This window comes from Nasonia vitripennis, chromosome 2 (genome assembly GCF_009193385.2).
Source record: "Nasonia vitripennis strain AsymCx chromosome 2, Nvit_psr_1.1, whole genome shotgun sequence".
In the NCBI taxonomy this organism is placed as follows: Eukaryota; Metazoa; Arthropoda; class Insecta; order Hymenoptera; family Pteromalidae; genus Nasonia; species Nasonia vitripennis.
Window position 1 is genome coordinate 1,203,915 of NC_045758.1, and position 24,141 is coordinate 1,228,055.

The 24,141-nt window shown below is 43.1% G+C and overlaps 6 protein-coding genes across 7 annotated transcripts; 1 reads left to right on the forward strand and 5 right to left on the reverse strand.

Moving 5' to 3' along the window:
• Window positions 1-312: 312 nt before the first annotated feature.
• Window positions 313-7,427, reverse strand: LOC100120866 (endoplasmic reticulum chaperone BiP). 2 transcript variants are annotated; one of them, XM_001604410.5, is made up of 8 exons: window positions 6,873-7,427; window positions 6,440-6,587; window positions 6,149-6,368; window positions 5,833-6,065; window positions 5,474-5,699; window positions 3,088-3,184; window positions 2,217-3,003; window positions 313-2,129 (listed from the first exon to the last, which is right to left on the reverse strand). In XM_001604410.5, exons 1-8 carry the CDS (start codon window positions 6,989-6,991, stop codon window positions 1,065-1,067), a joined length of 2,895 nt encoding a protein of 964 aa, XP_001604460.2. In that variant the 5' UTR covers window positions 6,992-7,427; the 3' UTR covers window positions 313-1,064. The 2 variants fall into 2 exon arrangements, with proteins under 2 accessions (XP_001604460.2, XP_001606463.1); XM_001606413.5 differs by lacking the exons at window positions 5,474-5,699; window positions 5,833-6,065; window positions 6,149-6,368; window positions 6,440-6,587; window positions 6,873-7,427 and adding an exon at window positions 3,953-4,112 and having other exon boundaries at window positions 3,088-3,235.
• Window positions 7,428-7,704: 277 nt separating this feature from the next.
• Window positions 7,705-11,602, reverse strand: LOC100120889 (arylphorin subunit alpha-like). Its single transcript, XM_016983838.2, has 3 exons — window positions 9,947-11,602; window positions 8,409-9,867; window positions 7,705-8,331 (listed from the first exon to the last, which is right to left on the reverse strand). The coding sequence occupies exons 1-3, from the start codon at window positions 10,172-10,174 to the stop codon at window positions 7,922-7,924; spliced, it is 2,097 nt and encodes a 698-aa protein (XP_016839327.2). The 5' UTR covers window positions 10,175-11,602; the 3' UTR covers window positions 7,705-7,921.
• Window positions 11,603-11,696: 94 nt separating this feature from the next.
• On the reverse strand, window positions 11,697-15,154 carry LOC100120915 (WD repeat-containing protein 43). Its single transcript, XM_001604459.6, has 6 exons — window positions 14,889-15,154; window positions 13,903-14,397; window positions 13,273-13,720; window positions 12,878-13,190; window positions 12,549-12,796; window positions 11,697-12,462 (listed from the first exon to the last, which is right to left on the reverse strand). The coding sequence occupies exons 1-6, from the start codon at window positions 15,078-15,080 to the stop codon at window positions 12,311-12,313; spliced, it is 1,848 nt and encodes a 615-aa protein (XP_001604509.1). The 5' UTR covers window positions 15,081-15,154; the 3' UTR covers window positions 11,697-12,310.
• Window positions 15,155-15,381: 227 nt separating this feature from the next.
• LOC100120938 (borealin) lies at window positions 15,382-16,644 on the reverse strand. The gene is made up of 2 exons (XM_001604482.4): window positions 16,502-16,644; window positions 15,382-16,407 (listed from the first exon to the last, which is right to left on the reverse strand). The coding sequence occupies exon 2, from the start codon at window positions 16,343-16,345 to the stop codon at window positions 15,524-15,526; it is 822 nt and encodes a 273-aa protein (XP_001604532.1). The 5' UTR covers window positions 16,346-16,407; window positions 16,502-16,644; the 3' UTR covers window positions 15,382-15,523.
• A 47-nt stretch (window positions 16,645-16,691) lies between these two features.
• Window positions 16,692-18,535, forward strand: LOC100118415 (geranylgeranyl transferase type-2 subunit beta). Its single transcript, XM_001606512.5, has 6 exons — window positions 16,692-16,972; window positions 17,135-17,239; window positions 17,315-17,671; window positions 17,754-17,898; window positions 17,978-18,153; window positions 18,227-18,535. The coding sequence occupies exons 1-6, from the start codon at window positions 16,970-16,972 to the stop codon at window positions 18,437-18,439; spliced, it is 999 nt and encodes a 332-aa protein (XP_001606562.1). The 5' UTR covers window positions 16,692-16,969; the 3' UTR covers window positions 18,440-18,535.
• Window positions 18,536-21,765: 3,230 nt separating this feature from the next.
• On the reverse strand, window positions 21,766-23,942 carry nAChRb1 (nicotinic acetylcholine receptor beta 1 subunit). Its single transcript, NM_001247968.1, has 6 exons — window positions 23,882-23,942; window positions 23,657-23,793; window positions 23,349-23,503; window positions 22,588-23,238; window positions 22,011-22,407; window positions 21,766-21,930 (listed from the first exon to the last, which is right to left on the reverse strand). The coding sequence occupies exons 1-6, from the start codon at window positions 23,940-23,942 to the stop codon at window positions 21,766-21,768; spliced, it is 1,566 nt and encodes a 521-aa protein (NP_001234897.1).
• Between the last annotated feature and the right edge of the window lie 199 nt (window positions 23,943-24,141).

Below are 24,141 nucleotides of genomic sequence, written 5' to 3' on the forward strand. Positions count from 1 at the left end.
TGAAATTAAATTTATTTAAAAAATTAGCATCATGAAGCAAATTGATTCGTTTGGAAAATTGTATTATAAACTAAATGATGATTTCTTTATTGCAATTAAATACACAGAGTGGTAAAAAATTTATTTAAAAACATTTATTAATGAATGTTTTAAATTGTAACAATTGCTATGAAGAACAAAATTTCTTGATATAATTATCTAAGATTCACTTATATACATTCGTTATATTTTGTTAAATTTGACGAACAAAAAATTTAACTAGAATTTCGAGAGTTTGTCTAACGGTTCATAAAATGAAAATGAAAAGCTTTCTAAGTACTGAAAAAATGTTTATTTTTTTGTGATGTACTGAATACATGATGCACTCACACTAGCACGCATGATTCGTATAGTACATAGTACAATATAATAATTCATTTTTCGAGGCAGTAACACTGTACTGATATACACAAGCACGCATACTCAACGATCTGCATTAATTTTCACTGTCTCACGCAATCCACTCATACAATTCACTCAACAAACGAGTGTACAACTGCTTATTGAATTACATGTAATGAAATTAATATATATAAAACGAAATAAATATTAACGACACGCGGAGTCTTATTACAAACAGAAGAGAGTCCACGATCGGTGTATAATAATCTCCCCGCGGCGGGGCCCATCCAACGTCATTTTTCTTTTATCTAGTTAATCCTGTTTTTTGTCTTCCATTTGCCTGGCAATCAGACATAATACAAGAGCAACGGTATGTTGTTGATGTTCCTCGTGGCAAATACGATACAGAGTAATAAGTTACACACGCATAGACCATCATCACAGCCGTTGAACGGTTACCATCTCGTCGCCGACGAGTAGAGTTGGTCTGTGTTTCGAGCCCGTACGTGTGCGTCGGCTTCTCCCAGAAAGACAATCTTCCCAGAAGGGGTTCCGGAGCCCAGAGACGACCACGCGCCGCACGTGCCGTATTAGTCTCTAAAGCATTTGTCTAAAGGAAGCGGATTTTTGTCAGTCTAGAGTTTGAAGTGTCCTTTAAAGGTCCTTTAAAGGTCGGCCTTAGATTATAGTTCGTCCTTAAGATCGTCATCGGACTCCTCGCCACCAGTGGGTGGTACGCCGCCGCCGGCGCCTTGGTACAGTTTCGAGATGATAGGCTGAACAATGTCGCTGAGTTCTTTCTTCTGCTTCTTGTATTCCTCGGGGTCGGTGTCCTGGTTCTCCTCGAGCCACTTGATCTTCTCGTCAATGGCCTCCTCCATCTTAGCCTTGTCAGAATCGCTGACCTTCGAGCCAAGCTTTTCCTTGTCCTGCAGCTGGTTCTTCAGCGAGTAGGCGTAGGATTCGAGCTCGTTGCGCGCCTCGACGCGCTCCTTGAGTTTTTTGTCTTCGTCGGCGAACTTCTCAGCGTCTTTGATCATCCTCTCGATATCATCAGGCGTCAGTCTGTTCTGGTCGTTGGTGATGACAATCTTTTCCCGGTTTCCAGTTCCCTTGTCCTCGGCGGACACTTGAAGGATACCGTTGGCGTCAATCTCGAAGGTGACTTCGATCTGGGGGACGCCACGTGGTGCCGGTGGGATTCCGGTGAGGTCGAATTTTCCAAGAAGATGGTTATCCTTGGTCATCGGGCGCTCACCCTCGTAGACCTGGATGGTGACGGTGTGCTGGTTGTCAGAGGCAGTGGAGAAGATCTGAGACTTCTTGGTGGGGATGACGGTGTTTCTGGGGATGAGCTTGGTCATGACTCCACCAACGGTTTCAATACCCATGGTGAGAGGGTTGACGTCAAGAAGAACGATGGCATCAGTGTCTTGTTCACCAGAGAGGACTCCGGCCTGAACGGCGGCACCGTAAGCGACAGCCTCGTCAGGGTTGATACCTCGGGATGGCTCCTTGCCACCGAAGAACTCCTTAACGAGTTGCTGAACTTTGGGAATACGAGTGGAACCTCCGACGAGCACGATCTCGTCGACGTCCTTCTTGCTCATGTCAGCGTCTTCAAGGACCTTTTGCACGGGCTTCATGGTGCTTCTGAAGAGATCCATGTTCAGCTCTTCGAACTTGGCACGGGTCAGCGTCTCGGAGAAGTCTTCTCCCTCGAAGAAGGATTCGATTTCGATCCTCACCTATAACAATATTCATAAACGTTATAAAAACCATCGCCTCTTTTTCAAAGTACACGTGATCGTCAAACACGGGGATGCATAATTTACCTGATGGCTGGCACTGAGTGCTCTCTTCGCCTTCTCGACCTCACGACGAAGTTTCTGAACGGCCCTGTTGTCTTTGCGGATGTCCTTGCCCTTCTTCTTCTTGTACAGCTTGATGAAGTGATCCATGACACGCTGGTCAAAGTCCTCACCTCCCAAGTGAGTGTCACCGTTGGTGGCAACGACCTCGAAGACTCCGTTGTCGATGGTCAGAAGACTGACATCAAAGGTACCACCACCCAAGTCGAAGACGAGAACGTTCTTCTCTCCGTCCTTCTTGTCAAGACCGTAAGCGATGGCGGCGGCGGTGGGCTCGTTGATGATCCTCATCACCTGGAGACCGGAGATGATTCCGGCATCCTTGGTGGCTTGCCGCTGAGCGTCGTTGAAGTAGGCAGGGACGGTGACGACGGCGTGGGTGACCTTCTTACCGAGGTAAGCCTCCGCGGTTTCCTTCATCTTTCCAAGAACCATAGCAGAGATTTCCTCAGGAGCGAAGATTTTGTCGCCCTGGCTGGTGGAGACCTTGATATGGGGCTTGCTGTTCTTCTCGATGACTTTGAACGGGAAGAACTTGACATCGTGCTGAACGGTAGCGTCGGTCCATTCGCGACCAATGAGACGCTTGGCGTCGAACACGGTGTTCTCCGGGTTGGTGGTCAGCTGGTTCTTGGCAGCATCTCCAATGAGACGCTCGCCGTCAGCTGTGAAGGCAACGTATGATGGGGTGATACGGTTACCCTGGTCGTTTGCGATGATCTCCACGCGACCATTCTTGTACACACCCACACTGTAAATATGTGAATCGTTGCATTAGAAAAGATGTAATTTCCCTTAAATTCGAGGGCTTGCGACGCTCGCACTTGAAACTTACCAAGAGTAAGTGGTTCCCAAGTCGATACCGATAACGGTTCCGATATCGTCCTTGTCCTTCTTTTCCTCCTTGGAAGCCGCAATGGCTGCGACTAGCCCTAACAGTAACAGAGCAGTAGCTCCCTTCATCTTCGTATTTTAAGCTTTACCTGCAAACGAAATCAATTCACCGTAAATATCATCTAGAGTCAGATTTCACGAAACTCGGAATTACTAATTATAGCTTGCACTCGCCGGCGACGACCCATGGAAAACTCGAGAATCCCTAGCGCGGACGAGACAACATATGCGCGCCACGTAGAAACGGGAAAAATTCAATTAAAAAAATGGGCCATTAAGTTTGCGGAGACCGTCGTCAGGTAACACAGCGGTAAAAGCGCTCGTTCTCGCTGCAGGAAAAAAACTAAAAAGTCGACTTTTCGCGAAGCATCGCCCTCCAGCGAGCCTGCCATATGAGAGAAACGGAGGCCAATGCAGTCATCGTTAAAGTACCGCTTTTCGCCGACCACTCCGTACGCTCGAAGGAGCTTCTTTTCAATCGACTTTTCGAGTCGACGATGAATGCGCGCTGAGTCGGGTGAGAAATACTCGTAACTTATGCAAAGACACGCGCGCTACGCCAACTAAAAAGCCTCGCTTATCGCCAATTAAATTCGCAGCTTGCAGCCTCGAAAAACGCGTGTAAAGGATTAGTGCGGAATGAAATGACGCGATAAGAACACGAACTTACGGTATAAGGGCGAGGGAGTGCGCCAAGATGCGAGGCACGACGTGTCAAGACGCCCGGCCAACCCCTTTGGCGGATCGAAATAACTAACCGCGAAACAGACAGCGATCGATGAAGTTATTAACAGTCGAGTACTCACCAGTTGGAAGACGACGTGTCCACTGAAGCGGAATTTCAGAATCCGTCCGTTCTCTCGAGTAAAAAGTCGTCGCACTGAGCGCGATTCTCTCTCACTGAACAACGTCGGACTGGCTGCTGAGTGCTGTCCGTGTCGTGACTGATCTGAGAGGATAGCCAGCGCCGGGATATTAACGGGAATACCTCGTCGTGGCCGGCTGGGATTGGCGCGCGACGATACGTGGCAACGGAAAGTCTGAGGAGAATTGGCGGAGCCGCCTACAGTTGGCCGGCCTCCATTGGCCCACGTCACGGAGCTGAGATTCCCACGCCGCCGCTTCTAGAAGCTTCGGGTCGCGACGCGATTGGTCGCGGCCGCTGACAGCCGCGTAGATAGCGGAATGTTTTGAGGGGGTTCCAGGCGCCTACCTACTCTGGAGATACGGGTAAGCTACAGCTGCACTTTTTTTGACGATTTTGACGTTTGACTGACGTTTGGTTTTTCGACGATTGCCTTTCGCGTGCTCTGACGTGGTCTCAGCTTTCGCTTTTATACGTTTTGTCAACGCAATGCCAGTTTTTGTTTCCGCTCTCGCGGTGAGATACTTGCTTTTAACTTTGCAAATTTCTTGCGTATTTCGTTTTTGTTGATAGAAAGCTGTCTTTTGTTCGAAAAAGAAAGCGCGATCGAATGATTGTAACTTTGTTAGATTGCAATGACATGATATTCGAAAGAGAACGTTTCTTGCATAAAATACAATAGAATCATAGGATGCGCTCAGCCGCACTTGTTCGCGCAAATCTATAGAAATAGATTGAATGAGCAGAACGCGGATTAGGAACCCGGTAAAAGAGATCGCGATTCGCGCATCGCTACAGCCCTGTGTCTCTGCAGAGGCATGCGTGACCACGTTACACTTTTTAAATCTAAGTAACGGGACTGATCTCCCGACGTTGGAAAGATGCAACACCATAAAATTCGTTTCATTGACACACACACACACACACACGCTTAGTGCTTTCCGTGTGCGCCTCCTTTCTTTATTATTCATCACAGATTACCTCATTTGGATTGTAGGAACCCAATCGTTTTGGTGACGAAAATTTACAGTTACATTAATGTAAATTCACAGAATTCCTCGATTGAATAATGTCGAGTTCAAACACCCCATTGAAAACTTTGCAGATAAAACTAACACCTGTATATACGTATACATAATACATTATGTACAAATTTATCGCAAAATAATTAAGTATATACAACAGAGCGCCGCCATGAGCTTCGTGATTTTTGTGAGAATAGACATAGAAAAAATTATGCAATGTACAGCGGTGACATTTTTTTACAATATCAAATATCTGTGCAGTCGTAAAATAATAAAAAATAATTATGCGGGCCGACGTTCGACGAGAGCAACGTTATCAACGTTAAAGCCTGAAATGTTTGATAAGTACAGCTTTCGATACGAAATATCGGTGTTTTAGAATTTGCTTTTCGGACGCAGCATGTCCAAAATTAGTGGCGTAAAATATGTAATAATACAGTCCGCGCCTGCTCTTCTCATACAGACAAGAACCTCTTTGAGCACAGCCTCCAAATTGATAGCGCCGTTTTGCGCGCCATGGTAAAGCATGGCGTATTCTCCGGATACCTGGTAGATGAACATCGGATATTCAGGATGTGCGTTTTTTGTCTCTTTGACAATGTCTAAGTAAGCTAGACCGGGCTTCACCATCAGCATGTCGGCACCTTCTTCGATGTCTCTTGCCTGCAATCGATTCAATTTCAAAACGAGAACGTTTTTTTCTTACGTTAGCGCGATTTTAGCAATTTAATTCTCAAAATCTCGCAATGATGACAACGTTTTATAATATAAACATTTTTTCACATAAAATACTTACAGCTGCTCTGGCTGCTAAGCCATTGCTACCCGAAGGCAGCTGATAACACTGCCTATCACCAAATTTGGGTGCTGATTTTGATGCATCCCTAAATGGTCCATAAAAGCCAGAGGCAAATTTCACTGAATAAGACAGAACAGCTACTTTATTTGATAAACCAGCAGCAGCAAGACCGTGTTTAATAGCCTTTATTCTACCATCCATCATGTCGGATGGTGCAACAATGTGAGCTCCTACAAAAATCATCCAAAATTTTAATCATGGTTGTAGAATGATTTGGAGCATAGCTTCAGATGATTTAGACAGCTTATCTCACCAGCCTTGGCATATGCCACAGCAATATCTGCTATGCGTTTGATACTTGGCTTATTATCAATGGTTCCATCATCATTAAGTATTCCACAATGTCCATGACTGGAGTAAGGGCACAGACAAACATCACAGGCAATAATTAGGCTTGGAAACCAGTTTCTTAACAGTGGCAGTGCTTGAATGATCGGATTTGCAGGACTATCGGCTGCACTTGCAATTTCATCCTAAGAATATTTTGATCGAATTAAGCAAATGATTAGAATACTCATTTATTGAAAATACTGACTATACACACCTTTGGCAAATTGTTAGCAACTCCGAAAAGTAAAATAGACTTGAGCCCTTTTGCAATTAGTGGTTCTAACAAGCCTTTCAACTTATTGATACCATATCTGTTGACTCCTGGCATACTCTGAATCTCCGTGACTGCGTTAGGCTCGTCTCTGCATAAAAATAAGAAAGTAAACAATCGTAAATCGCGCTCTTTAAAATAAAGTTATTCTTTTGCAATGACTGTGACATTAGCCATTCAGTCTGTCGTGAAAACGCTCAGTACCCGTACTTTAAATTTCCACGATTCAAACGTCAATACACTACAATAAAACTTGTGCATTACAGAAAATAATTTGTCAGACAGCACTTGTTCACGCAGCCCATTACGCACGTAATCAACAGCGTTGTGTTTTCCCGATCATATGCTTTTTGAGAGGTTATGTCGCTATACTCACAGAACGAAGATGGGAAACATGAGATTCTCCGCAGTGATGCCCACGTTCGGTGCCTGCCATTGTCGCAAAACGGGATGGAAGTATCCACTGTGCAATATGTTCTTCGATTCGATCTCCATTTTCGTCGATTTCTTTTCAAACCTTATTGCTCTAGTTACGCGCAAGCTGCTTCTGCTATACTTATGTACGACCGGTCATTGACCAAACACTATACCTATACTATACTTATAATTATATATACTGGCTCCGCCAGGTAAAATTCGAAGTAGCCGTAAGTGCTTAATTTGCTTTAATCAGCAAAACCCTTGAATGTCACCGCAGTCGGCACGTAAATAGATTAACGAGAAATTTCAATGCCTGTGGTTCGTTAATCTTTTCGAACGATACGTCAACAGAAAATTATGCTTATTCGACGGTAAATACGAGCTTCAAAGTTGAATGTCACGGCTGCACTATAAATTACATAACCGAATTTGGGATGCATACGACGCATCTGCGACTGATGTTCGAATGCAGTTGGATATATTGGTATAGTTTGTGGCTTGTGCAGGATTACGAGTGACTGTCAAGAGGGCTGGATAGGAGCTTCGCGATTATTTTTATCGATTATGCTATCTTGGATTTTCTGAAGTCATCGTGACTCGCGCTATAATATGTTAGTTATTTTTGCATCTACCTACATATTTTCGCTAGATAGGTATAAAGCGGGCTATTTTAAATGCTAACGATGGATGGTATAATTTTGTGAGATTATTTTATTGTAGTGATATCGGTTATTTCGACATGTGGGAGGGTAAAAGGATATTCAAAATGTGAGAACAACGAGTACGAATAGTTTTGAGTGATTCATTTATTAAAATCTATTTGTAATCAGGGAGGAATCCTGAACGGATCCCTCGATAATCACCTATCGTATTAGAGAAATATAAAAAAGTAGTAGGTCTTATGGTTTCGTCAGACTCGCTCCCTCTTGTGAAACTATATCGCTGTACATAGCCCGATCGCGCATAGGGACCGGAGTCTCAGCGTTCGTCTCGACAAAAGTCGGCCTAGTACTGGTGGCTGAACTTGACGTCGTAGTCCTTCATGTGGTAGATGAAGATATCCTTGAAGTAGCAGTTGTCGAGTTTGAAGAACCAGGGGAACATGGGACGGTCCAGTGGGAAGCCGAAGGACTTGCCGTAGTACTTGAAGTTGCCGAAGATCGGGAGCTCGAAGCTCTTGACTTCTTGGTACGGGCCAAGGTAGAAGAAGAGCTTAAACCTCATACCGTCGACCTTACCCTTGGGCAGCATCATGTGGTTGGGGAAGCCGAACATGCGGTTGTCGTATTGGAAGGGCGCGTGACCCTCGATGGCGTTGAGGACCTTCTTGTAGAACTGGTCACCGGTCATGTATTCTCCCTTGAAGAAGAACGAGTCGGTGCTGAGGCGGTCGAAGTTGTTCATTCCGGATTTCACTGCAAGCATAGAGTCAAGAGCATAGAGTGAAGAGCATATACGGTCGAAGAAAATCGAAGCGCATGAGTTTACTTACGGTTGACCTCGAACTCGTCGAGCATGAAGAAGTACTGGTAGTAGTGGAGAAGGTAGGAGTAGTCGTCGTACTTGTCTCCCTCGACGGCGGGTCCCAGGAAGACGCGCATCACGGCCTTGGTGTCCTTGTCGCTGTTGACGGCGAACTTGTAGGTGAAGGGCTTGTAGTTGAGGTTGTACTGCCAGGCCTTGATGCTGAAGGACTTGCCCTCCTTGAAGCTGTCGACGGCGACGGCGTTGTTGATGAAGTACTCCTTCTTGTCGAAGTAGGTGAAGAGCTTGTCGACCTCGACGCCCTCGAACCTCACTCCGGGGAACTCGAGCTCGCTCTTGGTGTAGCGGGTCAGGTGGGACTTGTACTTGTGGAAGAAGAAGAGGATTCTGTCGTAGAGTCGGTAGAAGGCCGGGTCGCGCATGCTGGTGGAGAAGAGCTGGAGCGCGCTGGGCACGTAGTAGTCCTTGCACTTGCAGTCGAAGTTCATGCCGAGGATGTCGCGGGCGAGCAGGTCGTAGGCGCCGTAGTACTTGATGTTGAAGGAGTCGCAGTTGCCCTCGATGATGTTGCCGAGGTAGTTGAGGCCCTCGGGCGTGTAGAAGCTGATCTGCTTGCCCATGGTGTCGTAGAAGTAGCCGGAGTCGATGGCTTCGAGGATGCGGGTCTCGAGCTGCTTGACGTACTCGACGTACTTGTACTTGTAGAACGGCACGACGTTCCACCAGTCGCGGCGGGGCATGGAGACGCCGTTGAAGAAGCTGATGTCCGAGTAGAAGCCGGGCAGGCTCATCGAGTCCCAGCTGAAGTCCTCGATCTCGCCGAGGTCGTTGGAGAAGCGCTCGAGGTAGTAGCGCGACATGATCTGCTTGTGCATGAAGTAGTAGAAGTCACCGCGGAAACTCTTGGGCACCTCGTAGTCCTTGGTGTCCATCCAGAAGGGGAAACTCATGCGGAAGTAGTAGTAGAAGGCGTTGAGGCCGACGTCCTCGGTGAAGTAGTTGAGCTTGTACTCGAGGGCGTTGGTCGGGTTGATGCAGACGTCCGTGAAGTTGGAGTAGACGTAGAAGGTCTCGACGTTCTCGAAGCTGCCCTTGGCGAAGGGCATGTGGTGGCCGTAGCCGTGGTAGCCGTAGCCGCGGGTCATCTTCAGGCGGTGCGCGTCGCGGATGACCTTGGCGTCGAAGAAGAGGTTGGGGTAGATCTCGTAGATGGCCGGCAGCCGGATGTACTTGGTGTCCTCGCGGTAGATGACGGCGGTGGTGAAGGCCGCGGTGAACATGCCCGGGTTGATATGGATGCGGGCCCAGCAGGCGGTCTTGTAGAAGGTCGTGAAGTCCTTGGCGAAGTAGAACAGCCGGTAGAGCAGCATCATCTCCTCGCGGTGCTCCTGCTTGTAGTAGGTGAAGAGGGCATCCTTGGCGAGGAAGCCGCTCTTGAAGTAGACCAGGAAGTCGTGGACTGCCTCCTGCGAAGCGAAACGCGAAACGCGAAACGCGTCAGACAAGTGCTCGACCGAAAGTCCCATAGCTATAGCGATTACTCACCTTGTTGGTGAAGTAGTCCACGTTGGCGGCGATGTCGAAGTTGCGGCCGAACTCGAAGTACTCGGTGTCGGTGAGCACGTTCTGGTCGACGTACATCAGCAGGTCGAAGATCTTCTTCTGCTTGTGCAGGAACTCCATGTCGGCGGTCTTGCTGTAGAAGCCCGGGTAGGACTGGCCAGCAGCCGCCATCGCCACGAACAGGGCGAAGACGATGCAGTTGCGCATCATGATTGCTGCGTGCTCTTTTCCCTCGGATCAGATGCAAACTTCTCTTCTGCCAGGGCGGGCAGACTGATGCTGGTCGGTCCGCGGCTCCCGGCTTTTATACCCCCGAAATTACCGGCCGGCGCGAGATTAGCCCGCTGTGCGCTCGCGACCCCTGACCTGCGTGCGCTGCCAATATGAAACTTCGAAATGTGCAAGAGAATCTTCCATTCGAGATTGAATTAATGATATGCACTCATATTTATGATAACACAACTCAGTAAAAATGTTCTATTAGATGTCTAAAGGTTAGGTGATTTTCAACGTTTACAAGTCATGCAACGTAACACAATCATATGATTGTAATCATTGAGCAAAGTTAATTGATATCTATGAATGAAATTCAATAAATTGAATTATACACTTAGGAAATCTTGAGTGGCAAATTCGTACCTATATGGGAGACAGTTTAATTTCATTATAGAAAGCGATTTCTCTTTTTTTAAACAAACTTGGTTCCTAACATTTATCTCAACTTCATTATACTTTTTCTAAAAACGATCATTTAAACGATTGGACATTAAGATTTGTCGCAGCAAATTATTTTGCCAGATGAATTCTGTGAAATTAGCAATTTGCCATCAGTGCTGTATAAATAAAAGTTCATAATCGGGTTACTTAAAAATAATCGCCATCAAAGACATAGCATGTAAAAGTTTAAAGAGTCTATCGATCGAATAAATTAGTGCAAGACAAAGTAGACAGCTGTCATCGCGATAGTCGGAAGATGCCAGAATTTCAGCCGGACTCACACAAACCACTGATAATCCACCCAAAAGGCAAGGTCAATTGCAATCTCATTAGCGATGGAGCATCACGTATGTACAAACTCAGTCTTTTTTAACAGAAAGAAAAGCAAGAGTAAAAATAAAAGGCAGACGCGCGAATAAACAACAACGTCCAAGCAAGAAAACAAGATAGAGGTGAGCTTACGTGCATCGAGAAGCGCGCGATTGCCTAAATATGTGCACTAATACTCGGCGACTATCAGCTGATGAGCTGGATATCGCTAACCAGCCTCCGCGGAAAAAGACTGACGTTCGATTAGAAAAAATCGTATTTAGCGGCAATAACATATTTAATTATGCAGTTATCTACGTGTTTTTAAAACAATGTTTGCACCACGCGAGATAGGAGATTAATTATATTTCGATATCTTTCGCTTTTTGCACGGTTTTGGAAATACGAGTTAGTGTCTGGTCAAAACGTTCGACGTTGTTCATCACCTCATTTGACCGGCCAGTCCATAGAGCTTATAGCGTGCAATACATTTAAAATCATTGAAAAACTATTGAACTAGTTACTTTTTTAATATAACGTTGATTTAATATAACTCGAAACAAATAAAGTCAAGTTAGAGCTAGTTTTGCATAGAATGCTTATCATCTTGTTATCACTCACGGGTAGTATTCGTTGTAAGATGTTTACGAGAAAAAAATGAATTTCGCAACTATATACTTTCATTATTCATGCGACGGCTTTTTAATAAAGTTATAATTCAAAAGTTCCTTTATTAACAGGAAATAAATAACAAATTCATCAGAGTTAAACTTATAAATTATTAATCGTCCTATAGAAGTAGAAGTAAGGATGAATTTAACAAACTATCTATATGCTACAGTGAAAAATAGCTTTGTAGGGGTGTACTTGGCCGGCTTATTTTACAAAGAATAAAAACATAAAAAATGAAAGATACTGTGATAAAGTAATTTTATACATTTATTTTTTTAACAAACGTGTAAAATATGTATACAGGCAGAAAATATATAGATCTAACGTGACTTTTCCAATGCATATCATAGTGAATACCAGTGGAATTGATAGCATTTCCTGAATATATATTTTCCTTTCGTTTATCTCTTGTATAGTTAACAACTAAACAAGATTGTATAATTTCGTTTTCTCGCGTGAAAATGTAATAAAAACTAATTCTTCATCTGTTTCATACTTTATGGCTGTCTCATGAATACAGTTAAAAAAAAAACACTATGAAAGTTTTAAAAAATACGAAAATCGGAACTTTGATACTTTACAAAGCTTTTGTACAATGGAACATATATAAATCTCTTTAAAAAAATATTACAATTTACAACCTAGTTATTAGTCTGAGCTGCTAATCGATGCATTATCGTCTGATTTTCCGTTTTCTGCGTCCTCTTGCATTGGTTCTTGATCAGAAGTCTCTTCCCAATTGTCATCGGATTCACTGTCAAGTTCAACTTTGCCCATATCTATGTCTTCTTCTGATGAATCTGTAAGTGCATAAGAATCGATTGTTTTATAGGAAAATATTTTGTATTTTTCGTTACGAGAGGAATGACTTTCAAAAAATATATACCTTCATCTTGATACACCAATAAGCACTCGTCAGTTAAGTCTTTTTCTTGCTTTTCGGCACGTCGAGAAAGTTGTCCTGTTATGAGCCCTACTCTACCCTTCAATCTCGATATTTCTGGTAAAAGGGCCTGTTTAGCATCGATTAGACTTAAAATTGGCACTAATGCATCGCGTGTGCTAGGATTGGCAATCATCGATGCTGCGTGAGTAGTTACTAATGCTTTTAACCACAAAACCGCAAATTTGCTCCTAGAATGTAAAACAGTTATTGGAATTTTATTTTGATCTAAATATTACTAATTCAATAAAATATAAATTGAGAAAACTCACGGGTATGTTTTTCCTTGAAGCATTGTTGTGAGTTCTTTTAATAAAGGCATTATTGCTGTTGTGGGAAGTTTAGCTAATGTGTTTTTAATGACGCTCTCTTTTCTTACATATAGTACTGTGGTGAGTAACGTTTTGTCTCCGCTCGCTAAACCTTGCAATAATAACTGACACATATTTTCTCCTTTACAAGTTGATTGCCCTGTAGTGCTTGTCTCTGCATTTAAACTCAAATTTTCTAATCTGTCCTTTAACGGAAGTTGAGATCCAGTACCAGATTTAGTCCTTTTGCCTACAGCGTTTGCAGCCTCAGCACCTAACAACAGAAAAATAATCATCATTCATATGTAAATAAATTTATAAAGTAAATTCATTTTGATGAGTATAATCCAACTTACCAGGGGCAAGGTATTCCACCTTTTCGTCAATATTAGCTTTTTTTACTTTTGTGACTGCTTCGTCTTTCTTTTCTTTTGATTTTCTTAGATCTACTCGTACAAGACATTGAACTTTATCGGAGAAATCGGGTATGACTTTCTCAATAGTTAAACCTAAGAATGTACCATAACAAAGTAACATTTTGGAATCATCTGTTATCTCCCCAGTAATGATTGGAATTTGTTGGACTGATTCTTTCTGTCCAGAATCAGCAGCTACGATGACATTTAATGCTGGTTTTATTGGTTTGGATGATGTGCCATTTACTTGATATTTAAATAGTTGGGCATGACCTGATCTTGTAACTGATAAAACTAAAATTTGAGAATCTTTGACAGCTTTTACAGAGTATGAAACAGCTTCATCTGGAAGAGTTAAAGTTGCTACTGGGGCTTTGTCTTTCTTTGCCTGAAAATATTACAAAAATTTAAAATTACTAAAAAAGTTACAATAATCGAGGCAAATATAATGATCACCATCATTTATCAATGAAAAGTTGATAACTGCAAAATAATAATTGATTCATTATAAAATGAGTTTTGATTGGAAAAGTCAGTGACCATTGTGCATGATAATGGGTATTTTCTTACTTCATTCAGAGACCAGACACTGATATAATCATCTCCACTACCACTGCTGAATAAGTAACTTGTATCACTGGTAACTTTTGCACACCTCAAGGCATTCACTTGATTTGCATGACCGGTAAAAGTTCCAATGACTTGTTTTGTTTCTAAATCCCACCATTTTATTGTCTTCTCTCCCGACAAAAGTGATTTTCCTTCAGGTAAGACTGCAAGAGATGTGACCTTTCCTTTACCAGATTTCCATTTACATTTCACTGTCTTTTCTTGCAAATCCCATTCCACTATTTGTTTGTCCTCTGCTGCTGTGAACAAACCAGCGTGAGGAGACCACGTTATGGCTGTGATAGTCGAACTGTGTCCATTTTGAAGTTGATCGTTAACTGAAGAGGTGGATACATCATACAGGGTGATGGTTCCATTTGTAGAACCCATTACTATGATTTCTTTTTGTTCCGTATCTTCGCTGACTGACTTCTTTCTGCGCTTTTTCCATGGTGTCTAGAAAAGTCAAAGCAATACTCTTGTAAGTTAACAATAAGTTATCGATTGTAAAAATACGAAAATCGTCATTCTTAATCGAATAGAACGGAATGAAACTCCTAATCGATTTATTGAGTTTTTTCCAAGGATGTATCTAATTGAGTTGGTTATTATTGAGAATGCAAAATTGTTATTACATTATTCAAACTTTAGAGAAACACCTAATTCAGCTCCGAAACTCACAAATCACCAAGCAGCAAGTGCTCTGATGAATAAAAGCATTTGAATTTCGAGGAAAGCGAGTGATTTGAAATCCTAACCTTCAATATGACACGTGAAAATGATCACCCGTCAATTCGGAGATGAATGTCAACAAACAAGATCCGAATCACAAGGTCTTCGTCGAACGCCGCGCAAAAATAATGCAACAATATTTCACCGATTTCAACCGCAGAACAGTATTTACAGCGTAGAATGCCGATTAAAATAAGAAAAAGCACATGGCATACCCCGTTGGCGGACTGCGCGCCGACGACGATCCAGTCGAGGACACTGCAGGGCGATGAGAGATGGAGATTCGGCACGAATTCCTGCTTCAGCCGACTCGTCGCAGTTTCCCATATCTTGAGTTTTCCGTCTGTACCGCAAAACGCGAGAAATTGCCCGTCGTGGGAAAACGCCGAGTGGCTCGCACTCGCCATTTTTGTTGTCTTTTTTTTATCTCTCTCTTCCAAGCTCGTCCTCGTCGTCGCCAGTCGTCGCACATATATACATTAGTACTTATATATATATATATACTCGGCGTGCATGTGCGTGCCCAAGCGCAACAGTACGCGGCAGTAAAAGACTGTGCTGCCACCAACTCAATTTCACGTTTGAAAGACGAGTTGATGAGCGAAGTTCGAAAATTGATTTATATTTTTTACTCATAATATTTGAAAATAATTTTTATAACTAAATGTATGGATACTTGATAGGGAGTTATTTACATAACACAGAAGATTTTACATTTTCATAAAAAATGTTTATTTAAGCTACAAAATTGTAAAAATACAGTCAGTTTCATTCAACTAAAATCGCTTGTAGATAACTAAATATTAACTAAAGGAGCCTTAAGAAACCTAATATAAACTATTTAAAATAATTAATCTAAAACTTTTGAAAGGTGGCTCTGTAAAATCTTCAGTTGGTGTCTTGTTTCTTCGTCTAAGAATAAATTGTCAGTAAGCGATGTCTCATTGAATGGCAGCAGAGAAACAATGTTTCCATTCCTCAGTGGAACATTAATATTAGCAGTTCTGTCACTCACTGTTGTTGAGACCATCAGTGGGCTACCTTGGGTACTGAAAACCATTTCTCCATCTTTAGGTTTTCTCAGCACATTCATGGCCGAGTTCAACCTTATTTTGGGAGTTATGACAAAATCATTTGTGGTTTTGTTTGATGGTGTTTTCAAAAGGTCTTTCTTTTTCTGTGCACTTGTGATGTTTAGTTTGGATTTTCTGTCTCGTGAAATGCTCCGTGTCCTCTCTTTGGTTTGATTTCGGGTTGTGCTTCTGGAACGCTGCTTGGTTCCTGCGGTCAGTTTTGACGCTTGACTAGCCGCTGATTCGCTCTGATAACCGTCATCGGATGCTGCAGTTGTTCTCTTGGAGTTTGTGCTCGTTTGTGGCTTCATAGAAGACTTCTTTGCCGTTTTTGGAACTTTGGGAGTTTTTGGAGGAAGGTTTTCCTTCACTGGACTTGCCTCGATTGTGAACAGTTCACGCAGTGTCATATTTTGAATCTCTGTGGGAAAACGTTTAAGTACACATTGCATGGATGTGTCAAATTTCTGCTCCAAGTTTTTGAAGTCCAGTTCCGTTTTGTGGATTCTCAACTGAATTAGTCTGTTGAAGTCGCGAATAACTTGGTCGCAGCCTGTGCTGTGTCGCTTGCCAGCCTTCCTTTGCTTCGTTCTCGGCATGTTGTTCGCTTGATTCTGAAATTTTTACTCCGACGCCAGTAAATCAGATCAGATGCTACTCCCTGAAACGAAACACGTCGGTTAGGTGACAAAATCAACGTATTACTATCGCTCTCCACGTTTTAAAATTTCAAGATAAAAGCGACAACAAATTACCTCAAAAACATAAGAAAATCGGATCGGGAAAATTGGCGGCATAAACGCTCCGCAGCCCAACAAACACATCAACCGACTTTTCGGACGTTCAAAATGCCTATATGCAGCGTTGACAGCGTTGCCAGCGCTTTTTCCTCCATTTAAATGCCCTCTGATGGCCGGGTTCACAACGCACGTTCTGTTTTCTTTCGAGTTTCGCTCTCATGCGAGTCTGCGTGCAGCGCGATGAATTCTCATATTTTTTAAATTCTGCACCATTGAGTATTATTATTATAATTTCTCGTGAATTACGATTTTTATCCGTACTTTTATGATAAAAGTGAGGGCGTGCAGTGTTCTGAAGAGGTTGAGGCTTTTTAATTTTTCGTGCCTTTTGCTGTCATATAGAATATAGATGCCATTCGCTCGTGAAGTGCGAAAAAAATAACCTCAATAGTCTCATGACGCACTGTATATGATTAATGCAAAATGGTAAGTTGATAAGTTTATAATATACGGTCAAAGCTGTGCTTGTATCTTAGCCTTCGCTTATGCTTTGCAATCTGCGAAATTTGATGTTTAGGACAAAAATGTGTTAAATAACTCAATATTTACTTCATGCAAAAGCAATCACAGCAGTTTTGTTTATTTTAGGCCCTTCCATTGAATGATGTACAGCTGTCTGAAACAGTTCCAGAATTACTGTTGGATAAACACACCGATTATTTAGTTTCCTATGGAACAAATAAAGATGATTACGTGAGTTTGAAGTTTGACATTGAAGTCCTGTCGACTATTGTGCTTTGTATTAAATGTTCTCTGATAATTTTTCAGACATTCTGCATGACGGAGCATCTGCGAGTTTCTGGAATGTATTGGGGCCTAACTGCTCTTGACTTGATGGGGCAATTAGATAAGACAAACAAAGATGAAGTTTTAGAATTTATTAAAAAATGTCAGCACGATTGTGGTGGTATCAGTGCAAGTGTTGGTCATGATCCTCACATGCTTCACACACTCAGTGCTATTCAGATATTGTGCATCTATGATGCACTTGAGACTATTGACATTGAAAAAGTTGTAAAATATATAAAGGAAAGACAGCAACCTGATGGCAGTTTTACAGGTGACATTTGGGGTGAAGTAGACACAAGGTTTTCTTTCTGTGCAGTGGCCTCTTTAGCTCTATTGGTATACAGCTATTGATGTTTTTACTTACTTTTATATTGGTATCTCCATATTCTCAATTGTAATATTAAATATTAAATTTCAGGGTCGCCTAGAGGAAATAGATGTTAGAAAGGCTGTTGAATTTGTATTGAAGTGCATGAACTTTGATGGTGGTTTTGGCTCAAAACCAGATGCTGAAAGCCATGCTGGTTTAATTTATTGTTGCGTTGGAACATTATCTATAACTGGTTAATGATTTTTGCAAATCTTTTTAAATCTACCAGTTTGTCTAAAAATACAGTACATGTTCACTGCTATCTTTCTCAGGTGATTTACACTGTGTGGATGCAGACAGACTGGGCTGGTGGCTTTGTGAAAGACAGTTACCCTCAGGAGGTTTGAATGGTAGACCAGAAAAGCTGCCAGATGTATGTTACTCTTGGTGGGTACTGTCTTCACTTTCGATTCTCGGATATCTTCACTGGATTGACAAAGACCGACTGGTAGGATCGAGAGTACAATTCATTTTTGAGACTAGTTTGTTGGGAAGCGTCTAATTTTAATTTTGATTTACAGATAAAGTTTATACTTTCGTGCCAGGACACGGAAACTGGTGGATTTAGCGACCGACCTGGCGACATGGTCGATCCTTTCCACACTCTGTTTGGTCTTACAGCTATTTCCATGCTGGGTGCTGACAAGTCATTGAAAGAAGTCAATCCGACCTTCTGCATGCCAGAGTATGTGATACAACGACTGGGTTTGAAACCGGATCGTCTAGATAGGTGATCGAAAAGAATCGATGAATACTGAATTGTAATTTTTAAACCAAACACGCTTCGTAAAAGAGGTAATTGTAATAATAAATCATTTATTATCTATTTACGAGCGTACTGTTTGATTGAGTGGCCTTGGTCATAAGAAAGAAGAACGCTCGAGTAATTAACTAATTTATTGTTTATTAATAGAATAATGACGTATGTGCTATTAGTAATCATCGTCAATGATTGATGACTGTTCGACGTTTGACAATGATCATTACCAAATATTCAATACTAAAGTCAGTAACAGTTATACGTTATACGCTTGCTCTTTTGCGCTATCGTCGTTATAATATATTTTTTTATGTGTCTATCAGCCTCGCTCGTACATACGATTAGAAATAGAAACGCGGCGTATAGAAACCCTTTGACTTACACAGTAATCGACGACATCATTTTTTTTTTATTTATTTATTTATCTGAAGAGTTTCGCTTTTCCTTGAAGGGACACATCGCGAAGTTCCTAGAAAATGCTGAATATTGTTCGTTAGTTCATGTTGTGAATAATTCAGCGTTGTAAAAGGAACACATTTATGAGGATTTTTGACGACATGATTTTTTTTTTCAAGTCGAATTTACGGTTTCAGCATTTTTTAAGAACTCGGAGAACACGATTACATTTTGTTTACCTAATTGTGATCAATGCCCTAATTAATTATCTTAAATCAACTGTTTCTGCATTAATCACTCTCGTAAGTTTTATAAATTAATACTCTCTCATGTTATCTCTCAGACACACGCACATCTCTTTTACTCGTCGGACAATGAAAAAGCGTTTTCCTCAGTTTTTAATGCTTCTTCTTCATTTTCATTTTATATAATTATTTTACTTTATTTGTTCACTGATGTCTCGTGATTGCTCACATTGCTTCCTTGGCGTCGTCTTACAAAGTAATTTCAGCAGTGGCTTCGCTATATAATAATAATATAATTGTAGTGTCGTCGAAAATCTTTGACTTTCAAGTTCAAACTCCTCGTGCTTTATAATAGTACTTTAATGGTCAGCTCTCGATTATAAATTGTATTTATTATCTTCGACCGACGTGTCACTTGGCTCACATACAATGCGATGCGCGAGTGTATGTGTGTGTGTGTAGGGGGTTTTCGACGTACATAAATCGGTTTGAAAATTGTTGTTGTATACGCAGTATTTATTGTAAAAGTACTTTGGTCGCATTCGTTTGTCGTATGTGCAGTATGAGCATCAGGTTATAGAATGAAACACAAGTGCGTTGATCGACGATCGGCGACGATTATGTACAAAACGAATCGGCGTCGTTGGCAAAATTGCGACCAGCGACCCTCTTGCGTGAAAGTAATTTGTAAGACCACTTTTATTACGTTTTTTGTTTATTATTCTTCATCGTCTTTTTTTTTTCTTTAACAAAGTGGCGGTACTAAACTAGTTATTGTATTTTTTCCATACAGCGCTTTTTTTTTTAAGGGAAGACACGTGACGTCTCGTGAAATTCGAAATTCTCTCTCTCTCTCTCTCTCTCTCTGTCTCTCTATACTTTTTCTGGCTCTCAGATTTAATCTGGCATCTCTCGAGCGAGTGAGCGACCGCGACTCTCTTCTGAGGAATTACATATGCAAGACACGACGGGACGTTATACATACATCTATCGTAACGAGTACAATAATAGTATTGTATGTATATATAAGAGTAAGGTATAACTAAAAAACTGTTGTGCATATGAACACTTTCGTTGTTCGGACTTGTATACGGCGAGATTCGGCAAATCAATCTCATTTTTTCTTAACGTTCTTTCAATAAATCCTGCGTGTGTTATATCGTATAGTTATAATAGTGTATTACGGGGCGCGGTGTCGAGTGTCGTTATAGTCGATTGCTCGTCGGCAAAAAGGAGTATCCATCGCAACGTTTAATTATCTTTTTTTCTTCGATCAAACTCTTTGATTTCGTACACGAAATAACGAACTTCTTTAATACACTTTTTTGTTATCATTTTTTTTTTGCTTGTTTTACTTTACTGGTTTTTCTTTAATCGTTATCTGCATTATTCTTTTAATCGCGTTCGGCACATTATCGCTCGAACGACAAATATATATATATATATATATATAATATATATAATTTTTACCTTTTCATTATTTATTTGTTTATTTATTTATTCATTATTCTCATATAGTTCGGCTATGTGTTTTATGTATATACTTGCGGTATGGTTCAAAAGTCAACTATAAAATAAAAAACGGACTTTCTCATCGCACACACTGACATGAAAAAACTCATCGTGTCGTCTATTATATCTATTATATCATAGCATGTTGTAGAAGCTCGAAAAGTATTTTACGGACTCGGTGGCCTATACATGTATACGTGTATTTCATATAGTGCTTCGATTACGGTCAATAAAATACTCCTCTGGTATACGATAAAAAACATTCACAGATATATATATATATATATATATATATTTTTTTTTTCTCTTCCCGGCGGTACAATATGTATAGGTATATATTATGCATGTATTATGTATCATCATGTGTTATTATACGCTGCAATAAATACGTAGTCGCGCGCGTCACAATAAAATTTCATTCTCGAGTACAAAAGGCTAAAAAGTAATGAGTATCATTCAACACGTGTACATCAATCACGCTCCTCTCTCTCTCGATTAAAAACAATGCCGTCATGTAATATATAGAAAAAACACGGGACAGGGGAAGATCATCGTCGTCGCTCTCTTTCTCCCTGTATATGTTATACATATATATATCTGTATCTTGGGAATATCGTGTGTGTATGCGTTACAGTGATACCGCATAAATAAATAAATAAATATATATATATATATATACCTTATATATATCAACAAAATCGGATACACAATAAGCGATCGTTTCCTCATCTACTGTTATTTTATTTTTTTTTCTCCTTTACGAGTATTTTCTCAGCTCCTCTATATAATATAATATAGTATGTAGGCATGAGCGCGCGCGACCGCGAGAACGACGCCCACAGCTTTCATCTGCAAGTGCCTAGCTCGCGAGAGAGATTTCAACGAACAACAAAGAACCCGCGCGTGTGCTTCGCTCGCGCCGCGCCCAACCCTCGCAATGTGTATTATTCCATTCGATACGTTATTTTTTCCGTTAGTTCTCGTTCGTTTTATTTATTAATATATAACTTGTTTGTTTATACCTTTTTTTTTCCCCGTTTATTATTCATAGCATTTAGTTGCTCGAATTGTAATTAGCCGCGTCGAATCGCAGACGCATCGTCGCGCGGCGATCGTTGCAGTGCATGTCGTGTACGCGAGAGCCACTTCACTTGCCCCTGTAGATCTCGATGATGCGATCCTGGTCGACGTACTCGAAGATGTGGGGCGCGTCCATGAGGATGCCGATCGTCCCGGCCGTCGTGACGATGAAGAAGATGTAGAGCTGCAGTCGGTCTATGACCATGGCCACGTACTTCCAGTCCTCCCGCGTCTGTAGATTGAAGGAGAGGAAGGAAAGATGCGTGTAACCATATAGCCAAGCGCAGAGCACAGCCGAGATCGGCGCCGTACCTGAATGTAGAGGTCCTCGTTGCGCAGATGCTCGGCGATGAACTCGACGGCCTCGGTGGCCTTGGTGGCCTCGGGACTGAGGAGGACCGAGTCGGAGCTCTCGGAGCCGCGCCTGTCGGCGAGGGCCTCGGAGCCGGGCCCGGCGGCGCTCGAGCCGCCCGTGTGGTGGATCTTACGGTTGATCTTGCAGTTGGGGTGGTGCAGGTCCGACAGCTCCATCACCTCCATCTTGGGCTTGGCGGCGAGCGAGGCGGGCAGGTGCTTCGGCAGCTCGGTCGGACTGCCCGAGTAGGTCGAGGTCGGGAGCGTCACGTTGGGGATCTCCATCATCCAGCGCAGCCGGGTCTTCTTCGGTCGGCGCATCAGCAGGATCGCCGGCAGGATCTTGAGGAAGATCCTGTGGGGGCATAAGACAGAGAGATGATGACTGACACTGATCTGCGCGGCAGTTTAGCGGCAGTTTAGCGGCAGTTTAGCGGCAGTTTAGCGGCAGTTTAGCGGCAATTTAGCGGCAATTTAGCGGCAATTTAGCGGCAATTTAGCGGCAATTTAGAGAGCGAGCAAAAGAGAAAGAGACCTGCGGGTCATTTGGGGCATCCGGTGAGTGCGCGGTCCTCGGAAGTTCCAATTGATGATGACGACCGTCACGAGAATACTGACGGTGTTCATGATGAAGGTGAAGAGCAGATACTTGGCGATGAGCGGCAGCACCAGCGACGTCGGCGGCAGGATCTTACTGACCAGCAGGAGGAACACGACCAGCGAGAGGAGAATGCTGATGCCGAGGGTGACCTTCTCGCCGGCCTCGGCCGGCAGGTAGAAGACGAGCACGCAGAGGAAGGAGATGAGGACGGTCGGCAGGATCAGATTGACCGTGTAGAAGAGGGTCTTGCGCCGGATGATGATGTAGAAGGTGATGTCGGTCTCGGTGGGGAACTCCTCGTAGACGTTGAGGAAGGCCGGCACGTTGATGATGTCCCAGGTGCCGCTCTTCCAGTAGTCCGACAGGTCGACAAAGTTCTTGTCGTTGTAGAGGGCCAGCGAGACCTGGTCGCCGTTGAACGTCCACGAGCCGAACTTCATGATGCAGGTCTGCTGGTCGAAGGGGAAGTAGGTGACGTCGATCGTGCAGGAGGACTGGTAGATGGCCGGCGGCACCCAGAGCACCTCGCCGTTCGGGTAGATGAGCACGTTGCTCTTGTAGCGCACCTCGTAGTTGCCGTCGGCGCTGCGATCGGAATGGCAATCAGTTTGCGCGCGTTATCAATCATTTATTTTTTTTTTTTATACACATATATATATATATATATATATATATATATAGTACTGCACACTGACTTGTTGAAGAGCACGATGTCGGGCTTCCAGACCTTGTCGGGCGGCAGCCGCAGCACCGAGATCCCCCCGTAGTCCGCCTCGTCCCACTGCAGCTGGTAGTCCGTCCAGACGAAGCGCAGCCAGACGTTCGACTTCATGATCTGGTTCTTCTCGTTCTGCAAAGCGCGTCTTACTTATACTTGACTATACGTACGTGCACACACGCCCAGTCGGGGGTAAACAAAAGGAGGCTGCGGGGCGCAGGACGCGCGGGGGGAGACTGGGTGGGGGCGTTCGCGACACAGAGTGTATGAGAGAGAGAGACTCACGACGTTGATCAACTGGACGAAGGCGAGGCCGAACTTGACGTTGACGGTGTCGGTCATGTTCTGCACTGGCCGGATCAGCTTGTTGTAGCCCCGGAAGAGATCGCGCACCAGCCTCTCCTCATCCTCGGAGCACAGGCCTGCAAGCACGCGTTTGCCAATTTTTTTTTTTTTTTTTTTGTTTTTTGTTACCCATCGCACGCCACGGCTTGTCGGCTATCGACTCACCCACGCAGAAGATCGCCGAGACGAGGAGCAGCCTGACGAGTCTCGATGCCGCGAGCAGCATCCTGCTGCAGGGTGTGTTTCTCCGCGGCCGCTCGAGATGAGTGTCCGAGAGAGCAGCAGCAGCAGCAGCCACCCCTAAATCAATATCCGCGCGCGCGCAAGCAAGCTACAGAGGGAGGAGAGAGAGAGAGAGAGAGAGAGATGGTGCATCAGCGCGCCGCGGCGGCGGCCTTCCGAGTCTCTCTGCTCTTACTTACCGA

Coding starts and splice junctions, on each gene's coding strand:
- LOC100120866 (XM_001604410.5), bottom strand. CDS start 6,991: ATGGAGATCGAATCGAAGAACATATTGCACAGTGGATACTTCCATCCC. Junction 6,588..6,872: donor ATGTTTCCCATCTTCGTTCT/GTGAGTATAGCG, acceptor ATTTTTATGCAG/AGACGAGCCTAACGCAGTCA. Junction 2,130..2,216: donor CACTCAGTGCCAGCCATCAG/GTAAATTATGCA, acceptor ATATTGTTATAG/GTGAGGATCGAAATCGAATC.
- LOC100120889 (XM_016983838.2), bottom strand. CDS start 10,174: ATGATGCGCAACTGCATCGTCTTCGCCCTGTTCGTGGCGATGGCGGCT. Junction 9,868..9,946: donor TGGACTACTTCACCAACAAG/GTGAGTAATCGC, acceptor TTCGCTTCGCAG/GAGGCAGTCCACGACTTCCT. Junction 8,332..8,408: donor CGACGAGTTCGAGGTCAACC/GTAAGTAAACTC, acceptor CTATGCTTGCAG/TGAAATCCGGAATGAACAAC.
- LOC100120915 (XM_001604459.6), bottom strand. CDS start 15,080: ATGGCGAGTGCGAGCCACTCGGCGTTTTCCCACGACGGGCAATTTCTC. Junction 13,721..13,902: donor GTGTCTGGTCTCTGAATGAA/GTAAGAAAATAC, acceptor TAATATTTTCAG/GCAAAGAAAGACAAAGCCCC. Junction 12,797..12,877: donor CTTCAAGGAAAAACATACCC/GTGAGTTTTCTC, acceptor TTTACATTCTAG/GAGCAAATTTGCGGTTTTGT.
- LOC100120938 (XM_001604482.4), bottom strand. CDS start 16,345: ATGCCGAGAACGAAGCAAAGGAAGGCTGGCAAGCGACACAGCACAGGC.
- LOC100118415 (XM_001606512.5), top strand. Junction 17,240..17,314: donor GAACAAATAAAGATGATTAC/GTGAGTTTGAAG, acceptor ATAATTTTTCAG/ACATTCTGCATGACGGAGCA. Junction 17,899..17,977: donor TGGAACATTATCTATAACTG/GTTAATGATTTT, acceptor TATCTTTCTCAG/GTGATTTACACTGTGTGGAT.
- nAChRb1 (NM_001247968.1), bottom strand. CDS start 23,942: ATGCTGCTCGCGGCATCGAGACTCGTCAGGCTGCTCCTCGTCTCGGCG. Junction 22,408..22,587: donor ATGCCCCAAATGACCCGCAG/GTCTCTTTCTCT, acceptor ATGCCCCCACAG/GATCTTCCTCAAGATCCTGC. Junction 21,931..22,010: donor ACGAGGACCTCTACATTCAG/GTACGGCGCCGA, acceptor TTCAATCTACAG/ACGCGGGAGGACTGGAAGTA.